This window comes from Hylobates moloch, unplaced genomic scaffold (assembly GCF_009828535.3).
Source record: "Hylobates moloch isolate HMO894 unplaced genomic scaffold, HMol_V3 SCAFFOLD_8, whole genome shotgun sequence".
Lineage (NCBI taxonomy): Eukaryota > Metazoa > Chordata > Mammalia > Primates > Hylobatidae > Hylobates > Hylobates moloch.
Genome location: NW_026652283.1, coordinates 44,223,495 through 44,238,476, shown reverse-complemented (window position 1 = coordinate 44,238,476; position 14,982 = coordinate 44,223,495). Strand labels below are relative to the sequence as shown.

General features: G+C 54.5%; 2 protein-coding genes across 3 annotated transcripts; one reads left to right on the top strand and one right to left on the bottom strand.

Moving 5' to 3' along the window:
• On the top strand, positions 1 to 4,242 carry CUNH1orf210 (chromosome unknown C1orf210 homolog). 2 transcript variants are annotated; one of them, XM_032160595.2, is made up of 4 exons: positions 1 to 273; positions 484 to 686; positions 2,753 to 2,869; positions 3,014 to 4,242. In XM_032160595.2, the coding sequence occupies exons 3-4, from the start codon at positions 2,851 to 2,853 to the stop codon at positions 3,334 to 3,336; spliced, it is 342 nt and encodes a 113-aa protein (XP_032016486.1). In that variant the 5' UTR covers positions 1 to 273; positions 484 to 686; positions 2,753 to 2,850; the 3' UTR covers positions 3,337 to 4,242. The 2 variants fall into 2 exon arrangements, with proteins under 2 accessions (XP_032016486.1, XP_032016487.1); XM_032160596.1 differs by lacking the exon at positions 1 to 273 and having other exon boundaries at positions 548 to 576.
• A 7,827-nt stretch (positions 4,243 to 12,069) lies between these two features.
• On the bottom strand, positions 12,070 to 13,872 carry TMEM125 (transmembrane protein 125). The gene is made up of 2 exons (XM_032160593.2): positions 13,718 to 13,872; positions 12,070 to 13,478 (listed from the first exon to the last, which is right to left on the bottom strand). Exon 2 carries the CDS (start codon positions 13,331 to 13,333, stop codon positions 12,674 to 12,676), a length of 660 nt encoding a protein of 219 aa, XP_032016484.1. The 5' UTR covers positions 13,334 to 13,478; positions 13,718 to 13,872; the 3' UTR covers positions 12,070 to 12,673.
• Positions 13,873 to 14,982: the final 1,110 nt, after the last annotated feature.

Genomic DNA, 14,982 nt, shown 5'->3' with positions numbered 1-14,982 from the left:
GGCTTGTGGGGTCACAGGATCCTGAGATCCAGATGAAGGCTGAGCCCCCATCCAGATCCACCCCTCACCCCCTGCACAGTTACACACACATTTGTAGGCAATTTGGGAGTGTTCTTGGTCCTTCTGGCTTTGCCTGGAAAGAATGCCCTCCCCACCCGCTCTGGTTCCAGCCCACCACCCTTACAGGCCTGCAAAGCTCCCTCTTCAACTCTGGACTTTGTACCAGTCACCAGACGTTCAGTTGTTTATCAGCCTGAGCACCTGCCTGCTGAGGTGTCTGCCCCTCTAGGGCCCGCTGGACCCTTCCCTGGATCCCAGCTGTACAAATCCCCAGCATTGGGGGGTGAGGGTGAGGTCTACACCCATAAAGTTCTTGGCAAAAGCTTGGGGGAGAGGTAGAATGATCCCTCCCCACTGGAGGCGCTGCCGCAGCCCGCCCTCTGCCCGAACCTGCAGCTTCAGCCCCGCCCACTGCCTCCGCAGGTGAGCCAAGCTCGGCCTTGACCCGCCCACCTGTCCAGGTTCTGCCGGCCCCAGCCGGAAGCTTACTCCGCGGATTGTGCACAGTTCTTGAAGGTGGGAACAGAAGAGAAGGCCCGGGGGGGCCGGGGAGGGGGTACCCAGGCTCTGCACAGATCCCCAAGGGGCTCCTGGCAGCAGGAAAGAAGCTACACATCAGAGTTGGGGTAGGTGTCTGTGCACGTCAGAGGGGGTGTTTGTTGGTGGAGGAAAGTGCGACCTGGGGGGAGGGGCTGTGCGTATGGGGGATGGGCAGGTCAGTGTGGGCCGTGAGTTCAGAGGCCTGTTGGGGAGTGTATATGCACCCTTGGAAGGTTAGTGTGTGTGTGTGTCTTCTTGGGAAGAATTCACAGGGCAGGGAGGAAAGGAATAGGAGTACAACCTTAGAAACGTCAGATTGAATTCAGTTCATTCCAGTGTAACACATTCTCATGTTTTGCGGACCTAGTGCTAGGATGAGGCCCACGGCAGGCTGAGGAATGAATGAGCAGCTGACCTCTCCTTCCCAGGACGTCTCTCCCGCTCCCACCTGTATATTCACTCTCACGCTCCCCTCGTTAATTTCATAAGCACCACACTGAGGGGCTGAGCGCCCAGCTCCCTGCAGCACCAGGGTACAGATCCGTCAGCCAGCCCTTGCCCACGGGGGGAAGCTGCTTGCCTAGCAATGACTGGTTCTGACTGGTGGCTGACTGGGCAGGATGGTGACAGGTCACCCAGGGTAGGTCCAGGGACAACCTCACAGGCAGGTGTGGTCTGATTTGGCCTTGACAGACTGGCGCCCTAAAAACTGAGGAGGGCGTGGCCAGGGAGCAGGAGGGTGGCTGAGTGGGAGGAGGGCGTGTGTGTCTGTCTGAAGTGCTGGGGAGGGAACTGTGGAGAAGAGGAAGAAGAGTTTGGCTTGAGGGCCATATGCTGGATTGCAAGGCACTGTGGGGCATGGGGAGTTTTGAAGGGATTTTAACCAGGCTAGTGATGGGGTCAGATTTGGGTTGTAGGCCCATCACTCTGGGGAAGAGACCAGAGGTGGGGAGCCCAGTTAGGAGATTATGGCTAGAGTACAAGAGGAAGGTGGCTTGGACTCAGCTGTGGCAGTGGGGTGGAGAAGAGGGTATTGTCATTCCAGAGATGTTTAGTGGAAGACGTGATGGGGCTTGATGCTAGGTTGGACGTGAGGGGGTGGGGGGGGGCGGATTTTGAAGGCACTTGTATCAGAGAATATATTGGGGTACTCCCCTCAACTTCTCTCCTAAGTACTTCCCTAGCCCGGCTACTCTGCCCCCAAGGACTCCCCTGGTTCAGGTGCTCCACTGGCAGATATGCTCCTGCCCTAGCTGTTCATCTGCCAGGTACTTCTAACTTCCATGCTCCTCCTCTAGATACTCCCCAGATTCAGGTGTGCCTCCTCCAGACACTCCTTTGATTCAGGTGCTCCTCCTACAGGTGTTTCCATGCCTGGATGATCTTCCTCCAGCTACTCCCCTAATTGAAGTGTTCCTCCTGTAGGTCTCCCCAGCCCTGGGTGATAATTTCCTCACTTAGGTGATCCTCATTTGGATACTCCCTGGCTTGAGCCTCCCTGTGGGGGCAGAGCGTGGGCCTCCTGTGAGTAGAGGTGAAAGGACAGGGGTTTGCTTGAAGGGCTGAGGGTAGAGGTGGGCAGCAGCGGCTTTCAACTTAGAAGGGCCAGGGCCTCTCTGGCCGTGTCCAGGGCCCCTGTCCTCAGTAGGAACTTGCATCACCCTCCCCATATGTGGTCTCTGCTTTGGCTGGGTAGCTCAAGCAATTGCTGCTTTCTGACCTTTGGGAGCCAGGACCCACCTCTGCCCCTGTCTCCCATCCTCAGCTTACCAAGCAGTGCAACAGACTGGGCTCTGGGTTCGAACTTGAAGACTTTGGTTGAGTCAGTTCACCTTTTGCAGCCTCAGAGCCCTCATCTATAAAGTGGGGATAATGTTTATACCTACCTTACTGGGTTTTGTGAGCATGATGCCTGCTGCTTGAATTATAAGGAATGCTCAGTAAGTTCTACAATTTATTTTTTTTTTTAGCAGCTTCCAGAGCCAAACCCTGTGATGGTCCCTTACAAATAGCCAGTTTCTCTTCTGTGGACAGCTGGTGTGGTCAGTTGTCCAGTCCCCAGAGTTTGTGCAGTGCTACCATGGCTGTGAGTGTGACCTGGAAAGTGCACCCTGTGACCGTCCCTGACACCCATACCTGTGTTATTTTCTAGGACTTGTGCCCTGGGGCTGCCTGGCATCTGGGGGCCTCCTCAGAGCCAGGGCTCTTTCTGCTTGAGGCTGAGACTCACTGGTGTCATCAGGCCCCTCCATGAATGAGACAAACAAAAGTGAGTGACAGTGGGAGGATGATGGGGGTGGGGAGCCTCCCCTTAGGTGCTGGGGTTGGGGGAAGGACCCTACCTGCAGCCCTCTTGGTTTCTCCAGGGAGCCCCCTCTGGGGCTCACCTATAATGCTGTCCCTTTCTCTGCAGCACTTGTGGGGCCCTCGGAGCTCCCCACAGCGTCTGCTGTGGCCCCTGGCCCAGGCACTGGGGCTCGGGCATGGCCTGTGCTGGTAGGATTTGTGCTGGGGGCTGTGGTCCTCTCGCTCCTCATCGCACTTGCTGCCAAATGCCACCTCTGCCGCCGATACCATGCCAGCTACCGGCACCGCCCACTGCCTGAGACAGGAAGGGGGGGCCGCCCACAGGTGGCTGAAGATGAGGATGATGATGGCTTCATCGAGGACAATTACATTCAGCCTGGGACTGGCGAGCTGGGGACAGAGGGTAGCAGGGACCACTTCTCCCTCTGAGCTCCCATCTTTGGACCCTCCCCACTCCCTCCATGCCTGACAGCTTAAGGACAGTGGTTATGACATGGGGGCCTCGAACCTCAGGGACAGAGGTGGCTGGGGCTTAAAGGTTGGCCAGGGATGGAGTAAACCCCACTTCCCTGACACTAGCCAGCAAAGTGACAATGACCCTGTCTTGCTCAGTAACTCTCAATGGTTCCCTGCTGTTCTCAGGATAAAGCCAAACAAAGGCTTGAGTGTGGACATAAGGCCCTCTGTGATCATGCCTCTGGGCCTCTTGGTTTCTTTTCTTGCCTTCCCCTACTTTACTCTCTAACTAAATATTATTCTCCCTCCCACCACTTTCCACGCAGTTTCCCCAGGCACCTTTGCTCACATTGGTCCACCTGCCTATGCTACTGTTCTCCTATATCCTCTGTGACTGTGATGGCCTGCCTACCTGCCAGCATTTCAGATATGCCCAGATGGTAACATTTGTGCAGGTGAAAACCAGTGCCAAGCTTCTTTTTTTTTTTTTCCTGAGACGGAGTCTCACTCTGTCGCCCAGGCTGGAGTATAATGGCACATCTGGGCTCACTGCAACCTCCGCCTCCCAGGTTCAAGCGATTCTCCTGCCTCAGCCTCCCGAGTAGCTGGGATTACAGGTGTCTGCCACCATGCCCAGCTAATTTTTATATTTTTAGTAGAGACGGGGTTTTGCCATGTTGGCCAGGATGGTCTCGAACTCTTGACCTCAGGTAATCCACCTGCCTCGGCCTCCCAAAGTGCTGGGATTACAGGCGTGCGACACTGTGCCCGGGCAGGTTCTTAATGAAATATTTTGCTATAAATAAAGTGGGTAATCTGGTTATAATATGTTTTTCACAGGAATTAATAAATCTATTTTCATTTTGAATAAAAATAAAAAGTTGTCACTCATTTTTATTTTTCTTGAGCTGGGCTTTATGACCCAGAGCTAGAAGACACTGTTCAGATGTTCCCCCTTCCAGGACACCTTCCATGAGTCCTTCTCTAGTATTGTCCTGTCCACATTTTGTTTTCATCTTTTTGTTTGTTTTGAGACGGACTCTTGCTCTTGTTGCCCAGGCTGGAGTGCAATGGCGCAGTCTCGGCTCACTGCAACCTCCACCTCCCGGGTTCAAACTATTCTCCCACCTCAGCCTCCCGAGTAGTTGGGATTACAGGCACCCACCACCATACCCAGCTAATTTTTGTATTTTTAGTAGAGATGGGGTTTTGCCATACTGGCCAGGCTGGTCTCAAACTGCTGACCTCAGGTGATCCGCCCTCCTCGGCCTCCCAAAGTGCTAGTTACAGGTGTGAGCCACCGCACCTGGCCATTTTTGTTTTTTTTTTTTTTTTGACACAGGGTCTCCTGTCACCCAAGCTGTAGCATGGTGGGGCTATCACAGCTCATTGTAGCCTCGACCTCCTGTGCTTAAGTGATCCTCCCATCTCAGCCTCCCAAGTAGCTGGGAATACATGCATGTGCCACCGCGCATGCCTAATTATTTTTTATAGGTATGGGGTCTCACTGTATCGCCCAGGCTTGTCTCGAACTCCTAGACTTTAGTGATCCTCCTGCCTCTGCCTCCCAAAGTGCTGGGATTTACAGGCTTATTTTAATCTTTATGACAGTTCATACTTGCCCCTTACTATGCCTGCCCCCATAGCTAAACTGGGAGCTCCCTGAGGCCCCAGACTGTGTCTTATTCTGTATCCTCAGATTCTTGCACAAGGGAGCTAGTTTTAAGACGGAAAAGACTTGAGTTAAGCTGTTTTTAATTGCAAGCAATAGAAAGGACTTTGGGGGAGAATCCTGGCTGTTGCATAGAATCAAAGGGACAGTAGGAAGCAGGCGGTCCCAGCAGCCAGAGGTCAGGCATTTCACCTCTAGCATCCTGTCGTTTAGGGGCACTGATGGGAGTCTCTGTAACCAGGACTTCCAGACTGCTCAGACAAGAGAATCAGTTTGGCCCAGTTTGGGTCAAGTATACATGGGCTTAAAGCACAATCTGCTATGAGTGGGGGGCATAGTTTGGGGAGCCCATCTGTTTGTTCCAGATCATTCTCAGACAAGGGGCAGTTCTCATGAGCCAGGCAGCCACCCCCATGTGTTCCCCAAGTACAGTGTCAGCCTTTGAGGAATGAGCTGGTACAGAAGGAAAGTGAGACATTGGCAAATGTAGTGAGGTGCTTGGGAAAGAGGCAGGAGATTAAAGAGGACTTGAGTGTCGTGTCTGAGGGGTGCCCATGGCAGTGAGGAAGCCCAAGAGTGGACTGGATCTGTTAGGGCCTTGGATGCCAAGCTCACACTTCAACCTGAGAGCAACGGAAGCTCATCTGTGGACTTTTTTTTGTGCAAGGGCATGACATAATCATTCTGGCTGCTGTGCAGAGACGGATTGGAGGGGAGACACTGAGAGAAGGTGATAAGACCTGACTAAGGGGTGACATAGGAACAGACTCTGAGACAAGAGGGAGGAAGAGCTGACAGGACCTGTTGACTTTGGATATGGGGAGTAGGTAGAGGTGTCAGAAAAAACCACCCTGGCTTCTGGCTTGGTTACTGGGTACATTGACAAAGAGCAGGTCGGGGCAATGGGGATTCAGTGTTGCATACGGGATTTCCAGGGAAGATGCCTTGGGGCTGCTGGGTTCACAGGGAGAAGTCTAGTCTGCAGACACGGGCTTGGGAACACTTGGCACCAGGGTCACTGAGAGCAGGAATGGATGAGATTGCCAGAGAGGAGCGGAGTGGGAAACACATCTCAAGACTGTCAGCGGACCAAGGCCTGGCAGGGGAGTTGGAGGAAGCAGAGAGGAGGGAAGCCCAGCTCACGTGACCCTCAACTTGGCCATGGTTCCTGAGTCCAGAGACGGTGTGCCCCTCACAGGCCTGGGGAGAGCAGAGGCTGCCCAGCCTGAGACCCTGGAGGAGGACCCCAGAGGCTGACTTAAGGGGCATGTCCTGGCCTACCAGGAAAAGCTGCTGCCCAGGCAGCTGGGCCTACCCCCTGCCCCTGGGCTCCTTCCGTTGCCACCACAGAGGAGCTGCCCTGCGTGCAGTTCTATGCTTCGCTGTCCCTGTTCTTCTGCACTCTTTGAGGCCTCAGTCAGAACCTCTGAGGGACCCAGGAGAAGAAGGTAGGGGCCTGATCCCAGACTCGCAGTTGATTTTGCTGAGCCTATGCCCCACAGGGTGCCCAAGCCGGGGCTTCCCCTCAGAACCTGCTGTGGGTGGCAAGACTGGCTGAGCAGGGCCCTGTAGTCACAAGAACTTTGGACCCTGTCCTTCAAGGCCTTGATGCCTTGGAGGAATTTCTTCCCACTGTGATTTGCATCCCTGGCCCCAACTGCAAAGAGGGAGCATGACCTGGGCCAACAGGCGCAAAGGGCTGGGGGTGTTGGGAGCTTGGGATTCAGCCAGGCCCTCTCTGGTTTGGCCTCTTCTGGCTTTGGGTCCTGGCCCTGCCTGCCTCTGCCCCCAGCCCTGCACCTTGTCCTCCACTCCTTGGTAGCTGCCACTACCTACTCTGCCTTGGGAATCCCAACCCAGTTACCCACTGTCTCATCCTGCTATCTCAAAGGCAAGGCCACATTCCTTGCACTGTGTGGAGGCCAAAGATGGAGTCACACAAAGCCACCAACATGACGTTTAAGAAACTCCAGCAGTAAGCCGGGCGTGGTGGCTCACGCCTGTAATCCCAGCACTTTGGGAGGCTGAGGTGGGCGGATCACGAGGTCAGGAGATGGAGACCATCCTGGCTAACACGGTGAAATCCTGTCTCTACTGAAAATACAAAAAATTAGCCGGGCGTGGTGGCGGGCGCCTGTAGTCCCAACTACTCGGAGGCTGAGGCAGGAGAATGGCGTGAACCCAGGAGGCGGAGCTTGCAGTGAGCCGAGATTGCGCCACTGCACTCCAGCCTGGGCGACAGAGCCAGACTCTGTCTCAAAAAAAAAAAAGAAACTCCAGCAGTATCCTAGCAGACTGACAAGGTGAGTTGAGGGCACATGTTACCTGAATTTAAATCCTGGCTCGGCCATGTATGCTGGGAGACCTTGGGCAAGTTACTTAGCCTCTCAGTGCCCCAACTTCTCCGTGAAATGGGGATTATAACAGTACTTACCTCATAAAGTTAGCAAGAGTAAATGAGTCTATGCCAAGTGGAACCGAGCAAGTGCTCTGCAGTGTTAGTGATATCCCTGTGGGTACCCTGTGGGCACTCCTCATAAGAGGTAACCTGTGTTCATCCTGAGGGAGGCGCTTGCCCCGTCTCCTTCCTCCTCATTCCCTTCCCGCTGGGGATTTGACTGTCTCTTTCTCAGGACTTAGGTTGGAAGATCTGGTCAGGACAGCAAAGGGTTTGAAATAGAATCTCTGATGCTGTAGAATAATAGTACTGATGTTGTTGTAGCAGTTTTTTTTTGAGATGGAGGTCTTGCTCTGTCACTCAGGCTGGGCTGCGATGGTGCGATCTCGGCTCACTGCAACCTCCACCTCCTGGATTCAAGTGATTCTCCTGCCTCAGCCTCCTGAGTGGCTGGGACTACAGGCACGTGCCATCACGCCCAGCTAAGTTTTTTGTATTTTTAGTAGAGGTGGGGTTTCACCATTTTGGCCAGGCTGGTCTTGACCTTCTGACCTCAAGTGATCCCCCTGCCTCGACCTCCCAAAGTGCTGGGATTACAGGCCTGAGCCATCACACCAGGCTGTTCTAGCATTTTCTTACAACAGCCCTGCTTAATCCATGTTATAGATTGAGAAGATGAGGCTCAAACAAGTTCACTGCAATTTGCCCACCTCACTCTGCAATAACACCATTATCTCACCTTGAAGTAACGATGAAATAGACTCAGAGAAGGACCGTCTCGGCTGTTGGACTCTCATCTTGCCTGGGCTGGGTCCTCCCACCTTTACCCTCTATAGTGAATAGGGGCTCTGAAGTCTCAAAGTACAAGGTCCAGTTTTGGGAGAGCAGGTCATGAGGGTAGAGCTGGTAGAGCTGGTGTGTCCTGTCCCTGGCTGGGCCTGGCCCTCAGCTTCTGTTGCCCTCCTGGTATCTGGGGTGGCTGCCAGGGCTATGCCCAGGGGAGTCTCACAGGTCCCCTGTAAAAGGCAGGAAGGCAGCCCCTGTCCTTGTGCTCCCGCATGAGCTGAGTATGATGGGGCACGTGCAGGTCCCTTGGGGCCTGGAGGAAGCTCCTCCAAGGTCTGAGACCTGGGTGTCCAGAGGCTCGAGGTCTCCTGTGAGATGTGACTGGATGTGATGTGAGGACCACCTGGACTGGACCAGATTTGGCAGTTTCTAGAGCATATTCTTCCAGTCTCAGATATGAAGGGACATGGCTGAGAACCTAGAGTTTGACTGTTAAACCCAGGAGGGACATGTGTCAAGCTCCTCTCTCCACCTCACTGCTACCAATGGAAGCCTCTAGGTCCAGACCAGGCTATGCTGTCTCTCCATCAGCCCCTGTTTTGGATTTTTCCTTCATCCAATGCCAGTTTAGATTTCCAGATCTGGACCCTTCTTTGTGCTACTCCTTCTTTCCGGGATACTCTTCCTAACCTCTCTAGCTGGGCCAGCTGCTTCTCGTCCCTCAGTGGCCAGCTGAGACAGGCTGTTTGGCCATTTCTTCTCATTCTTTTTCTTCTAAGGCCAATCCCTGGCTCCACACAGCAGCCAGCATGTCCCAAATCCTATTCTGGCCACGGTACCCTACTCCCCTGGGGAAAGTCTTTCCATGTTTTCCAGTGTCCTGAGGACAAAGTCCAAATTCCAAGGCCATTGGACAAGTAGGAGTAAGGGATTTGGTGGGAGCCATGGTGAAGGGCTCCTGTCACGGGCTCTCACCTTCTCAAGAAGAGAGGAGGCTAAGTCTTCTGCTGAGAGTGGTGTTGGGGGTGGGAGGTGAGTGCAGAGGGAGGGGATGTGGGGTGGGGGTGGTGAAGAGGGTGGAGAGAACTTCAGAGTCACTGTAGGAGCAGAAGCCAACCAGGAAAAGGCAGTGTCACTGAGGAGCCGCAGTGCAGATTCAGCTGAGAACTTTTCTTTTTCGTATTTTTAGTAGAGACGGGGTTTTTGCCATGTTACCCAGGCTGGTCTTGAGCTCCTGGGCTCAAGCAATCCACCTACCTCAGCTTCCCAAAGCGCGGAGATTACAGGCATGAACCACCATGCCTGGCCTCAGCTGAGAACTTGATAGAGGAGTTCGCAGTGACAGCAGGCTGTCTGGCTATGCAGATTTCTCTAATGGCCACTTACAGTGGGGCAGGTGCATCCAAGGCAGATGGGTGGATTTGTCTATGGAGGGGGTTTGGCTGGGAGGGTGGGACCCAAGGGCAGGGGGCTAAGGACTTGACAAGTCTGTCAAAGAGCAGGTGAAATGATGGCCACAGAACCTTAACTAGATGGTAAGGGGATGGGCAGGAGGGGGCAGTGAAGTCAGGAGGCAGCAGCTTTACAGAGGGAGAACAGAGATGCCAGTGGGCTTCTGTTTGCAATGGAGGCAGAGAAAGTATTTAGTGAAATGATTTGAGCAGGCTGAAGGCAAGAGGTTGTGGGAAGCCTACTTTAGTGATTGAGGAGGTAGACACATTTCTTCCCTGCCCGTGCCTCACCTAGCTGGTACCATCACCTGTCTCCTGTTACAGTTGGGTGTCCATTACCCTATGGGATCAGTGCTCTGGGGCCATAAGTCCTAGTCTGCATCCCCCGTCCTTCCCAGGAGAGCCTGGTGCTGGACTCACCCACGGCAGCTGCTCAGTCAGATGCTTATGCCAGGTAACCCTCTCTTTCCCCATTTTCTAAGCCTCTGTGCTTCTGTTTTTTCTTTAGTTTCTTAAAAGAAATATTGTAAATAGCCAGGCAAGGTGGCATGCGCCTGTAGTCCCAGCTACCCGGGAGGGTGAGGCACGAGAATCGCTTGAACCTGCGAGGCAAAGGTTGCAGTGAGCAGAGATCACGCCACTGCACTCCAGCCTGGGTGACAGAGTGAGACTTGATCTCAAAAGAAAAGGAAAGAAAAGAAATAATGTGAGAATTGCAAAAGAGTCTAACCCTGTCTCAGATTAAAGGAAAGGGTATTTCTCCCCATATTATAGGAAAGCAGGACATTCTGTAGTCCTATATCAGGCCAGGAGTGGGTCATAGTGATAGATTGCTCTTGGGAACTCAGGAAGAGTGAGAACTGCAGTAGAGAGCAGGGGGCTTTGGGAGGGACAGATTCAGGGCCAACAGGGGCAGTGGCCTACCTTCCCTATCCCCTCCCAGTTATAGGTGGGTCTTTCCTTGCTCTTTGCACACTCATTGCCATCTGGCCATGCCGGAGTCCTTCATCCATCCAATAAAGAACCTACTCTATGTCAGCTGGGCGCGGTGGCTCATGCCTATAATCCCAGCACTTGGGAAGGCTGAGGTATGGGCAGCCACAGATAGGCTCTGAGGCAGATTTTCGTTTTAGCTTTAGGATGATCACTCTGGCTCAAGGGATGTGTGTGTGCATGGCAGGGGGAAGGGGAATGAAGAGAAAAGAGCAGAAGCAGGGAGAGAGGAGGAGGCTGATGTGCCACTCAGGCAGGAATGAACAGGGTCCCTTCTGGGCAGTGAGCATGAAGATATGGATTGTCAGAGAAATCTGTGTGAGGCAAACCAGAGGAGTTGGTGATTTGTCACTGGACTTGGGTGAGGAGACAGTGACGGTGTCAACTAGCACTGCAACGAGTCTCTACCCTAGATGCCCCCTGAGCATGGCACCTCCGGGTGAGAGAGGAGCTCATTCAAGATGAGAGGAGCAGGGTCAGTTTTGAATATGGTGGGTATGAGGCACCCCTGGAGCACCCAGGGGAGCCGTTTCTGTTGTCCTTGGCGTTCTGGGACACGCCTTGTCTTTCTCTCCCAGGTCTGTTCACGCTGTTCCCTCCCTCCATGGGCAACACTCTTCCCCTCATCTGTCAGCCTGGTGTTTTCTCCAGGAGACATCCTTGACCTTTTCTGCTGAAAGCCAACTTTTTGTTGTCAGAGCCGCTGTAGCTCTACTGTAACGTCTCTTTGGAGACAGGTCTCATTTCCCTGCTTTTCTGGGCCTCTTCCACGGGCTTCATGCAGTCTGCACCTCGAGAAGCAGGAAATCATGAAACACTTGAGTGCTGCTTCCCGTGGAACTCCATCACCCAGGAAATGGCACCGCATGCTACAGAGGGGAGATCCTCCCAGGGCTGACTCCAAGCAGGAAGTGACTCTCACCACCCTAGGGGATTTGAAACACCTCTCCCATGCCCAGGAACCTAGAGCAGGCCAGCTGGTGCAGCCACTGCCCAGACGCGGGATGTTCTGGTTTCAGAGGTGGGGCAGGGAGCCGTAGCCTCCCAGCCACCCTCAGGGAATCCGCTGAAGAGGCACAGCCAAAGGGAGGTGCAGTTGCCAGAGAAACCAGCTGATAACACCAAACACTTAAGGCCTCATCTTGAACTAGCATGTGAGCAAATGTGAAGGACTGAGGTCCCTCACCTCTCCCTGGGACTGGAAACCAACCACCTTCCCAAGGCTGGCATCCACTCCGTCCTCTCCCTACCTAAGAGGAGAAACCACAGGCCTGACTGAGGAGACCCTCAAGGCACCGTTTATGAGGCTGAGATAGGAGTGAGGAGTTCGCTTTGGATGGGGCGGGGCTTGGGGTAAGGGAGGAAGGGTCTCTGAGGTGAGATCCTGAGATGGAGACAATGACAACGGCAGCCGCCATTTTATTGCACATCAGCCACGAGCCCTGCCTTCCATACACAATGACATCTCATCCCCACAATCGATGAACACAACCATGATAGCCACGAACTCCCAACTCCTCCAGCTGCTAGTGCTCAACGGGAGAGTCCCCGCCAGGTGTGTCTCATTGCAGAGCCCGTATTCCTTCTGCCTGGCCAGCAGTTACTCTCCTCAATGAGCAGGCACTGGTGCAGTCTTGGGTGGGCAGCAGTCACCCCTAAGGAAATCCTTGATGGATGTTACAGGACAGGATTGGATTTGACGGGTTTTGGAAACGGGGCTCAAGAATCTTCATCATGAGGCGTTTCTGCGCCTACTGACCTGAGATATAGAGAGGAAGTTCCATGGACACAAACACCCAGTTCCAAGGAGGCACGCATTAACTTTCACATGATACGGATATGTGGGAACACATGGGCTCTTAATCACATGCCATGCAATCCACAGAAGAGCTGACCCAGCCTGGGGGCATACACGCACTCATGTATACTCAATGTCCACATGCACTCACACCCTGGCTCGGCTCTGGGGACGCTGAGGCCGGTGTGGGAAGAAGGGCGGCTCTGGCTCCGTCAGATGAGGCTGGTGATGCTGGATGTGGTCTCGTGACGCTGGCCAGCAGACAACTGTCCTGAGATGCTGAAGATGCTGCCATGGCCGCCATGGCCACTGTGGGTGGAGGGAGTGGCCATACAGATGGAGGGGCAGTGTCCGCTCACGCTCACTTGATACAGCAGCAGGCCCAGCAGCAAAAGCGAGCCCAAGGCAGCCAGAGCAATGCCCACAGACAGCATGGCGGCCAGCGGCCGAGCAGGGGCAGGGGCAGCGGCCAGCCCGGCCAGGGTCAGACCGGTGACCAGCAGCACGAGGCCACTGAGCAGCACCACGAGGGCATCGGCCCCTCCACCACTGCGCAGCAGGGCCACATGGTGGGCCTGGCGGATGCAGTTCATGTCCTGCACAGCCGAGCTCATCAGCTGTTTCACCAGAACCAGCAGAGCCAGGAAACAGAGCACAGTGCCCGTTGCTAGCCGCCATTCACCCGAGCGGCTGCTGGTGGTTGACAGCAGTGCCACGCCGCCCGCGCCACAGCCTGCCACGAGGCCCACAGCCACGACAAAGCAGAGCGCCGAGCGCCGCGGCTGCTGGGACCACCACAGCTCCACCTGCTCTGCCAGCATATCCGGGGGCAGCCCCCGGCCCCCTGGGGCTTGACCCTCCTGTTCAGACATGGCTCGGTCAGGCAGGGGTCAGGGTAGGAGGTCAATGTCGGGGGTCAGAGGGTGCAGATCACAGCCTGGAGCACCTGCCACCTGCTTGGCAGCTACAGGCCCAGAGTCCCATTCCTCTCACACTCCAGGATATGGTCACCCTCACCTGTAGAGGAAGGATCACAGTCTTACCTTCCCAGCCCACCTGTCCCCCATAGTCCTACCTGGGAGCCTTGGGGATGATCCCTGAGAATCCACCCCGGTGTTCCCCCCGAATGTCCCCTGGGATAGCCCCCTCTGCAGCACTGTCCCTTGGGAATGGCTCTCCGATGACCCCAGGGGAGTACCCCGCCCACAGGATACCCCTTAAAACCCTCCAGGGTATCCCCTCACCCAGGCCCTGACCTCTCTGCCTCTGGCTGTCTCAGTCGCTGGTCCCATCCCGGCTGGCTGGGGGAGCTGGTGCCACGGTGGACGATGGGACGAACAGCCAGAGATAAAGCCTCATTCAGGATCTACTCACATGGCCTCAGCTGTCACCACTGGTTCCTGGGGGGGAGCTGTGGGGACGGAGGGGGTGCTTATGACTTAACCCTTCTGGAACCAGAAGCCTGACTGACCTTGACACTTCTCTTTTAGGGCTGTGTCTCCTCCTTCTCTGTGGGTTAGGACCAGACCCCTAACACCCTCCTTCCCCTAACATTCCATCCAATCTCACAGCCATGAGTTTGGTGATATAAGCTGCCAGTTCCCAAGTTCCTCTCTCCAACCTACATCTCCCTCCTGAGTCAATTGTCACCTTGATGTCCCTGTGATGCAACAGGTCCCAACCAAGCTCATTATCTTACTCCAACCTGTTCCTCCTGTGTTCCTCACTTCAGGCATGGCATCACCACCCTCTCAGCCAGCTCCTCCTCCCTCTGCTGTATCTAATCCACATCCTGTCCCTGGGGCTCCACCTCTAAACATTTCTCTAGCCAGCTCCCTGCTCTCGTATCCTCAGCTCCTGCCTCCACCTCCTCACTGGTCTTTCTGCTCCCCTTGCTCTTCTCCACACTCGCCATTCCCCCATGCCATCCTCCTCCATGATTTCTCTAAAGTGGAGCAAAGGAAAAAGGAGGGCTCTGGATTTGAACCCCCAGCTCCAGTCCTTCCCACCGGTGGGAGCATGGCCAGGCACCTAACGGTGGCTGCTGATTTAACCTGTCCTCCAGAGGACAGCATGTCTCACATTGGGCAAAAATAAAGCACATGAGGTCCCTGCCCTCAAGGAGCCCCAGTTTTGCAACGGAAGACAGAGACAGAAGCAAGCAGGCTGGTGCCTGTGCTAACTGTGGGTGTGGGTTAGTCAGCTCAGAGCCCTGCAGAGCCCAGGAGAGGGGTCTGGGGGAGGGGCCAGGAAGCCTGAGTGGTTCATCTCTTACAGCCTCAGTCTCCTTGTCTGAAAAGTGAGGACAATAACATTTATCCTGAGGGGTGGGGATGAGTCACCTGACATCTTCGTTTCAGAATTCCAGTGGGGCCTAGAGCCTTCATAGATGCTCAAAGCGTGCTTTTTGAATACATGAAAACGATGTTACCCCTCCAAGGCAGGACAGGGCAGAAGACGTAGGTCCTGGGTCATTCTGGGAATATTACTGTGTGGCCGTTCATAGGTTACATCCTGACGA

What these genes read in the sequence shown, in the direction of transcription:
- TMEM125 (XM_032160593.2), bottom strand. Translation starts at nt 13,333, where the DNA reads ATGTCTGAACAGGAGGGTCAAGCCCCAGGGGGCCGGGGGCTGCCCCCG.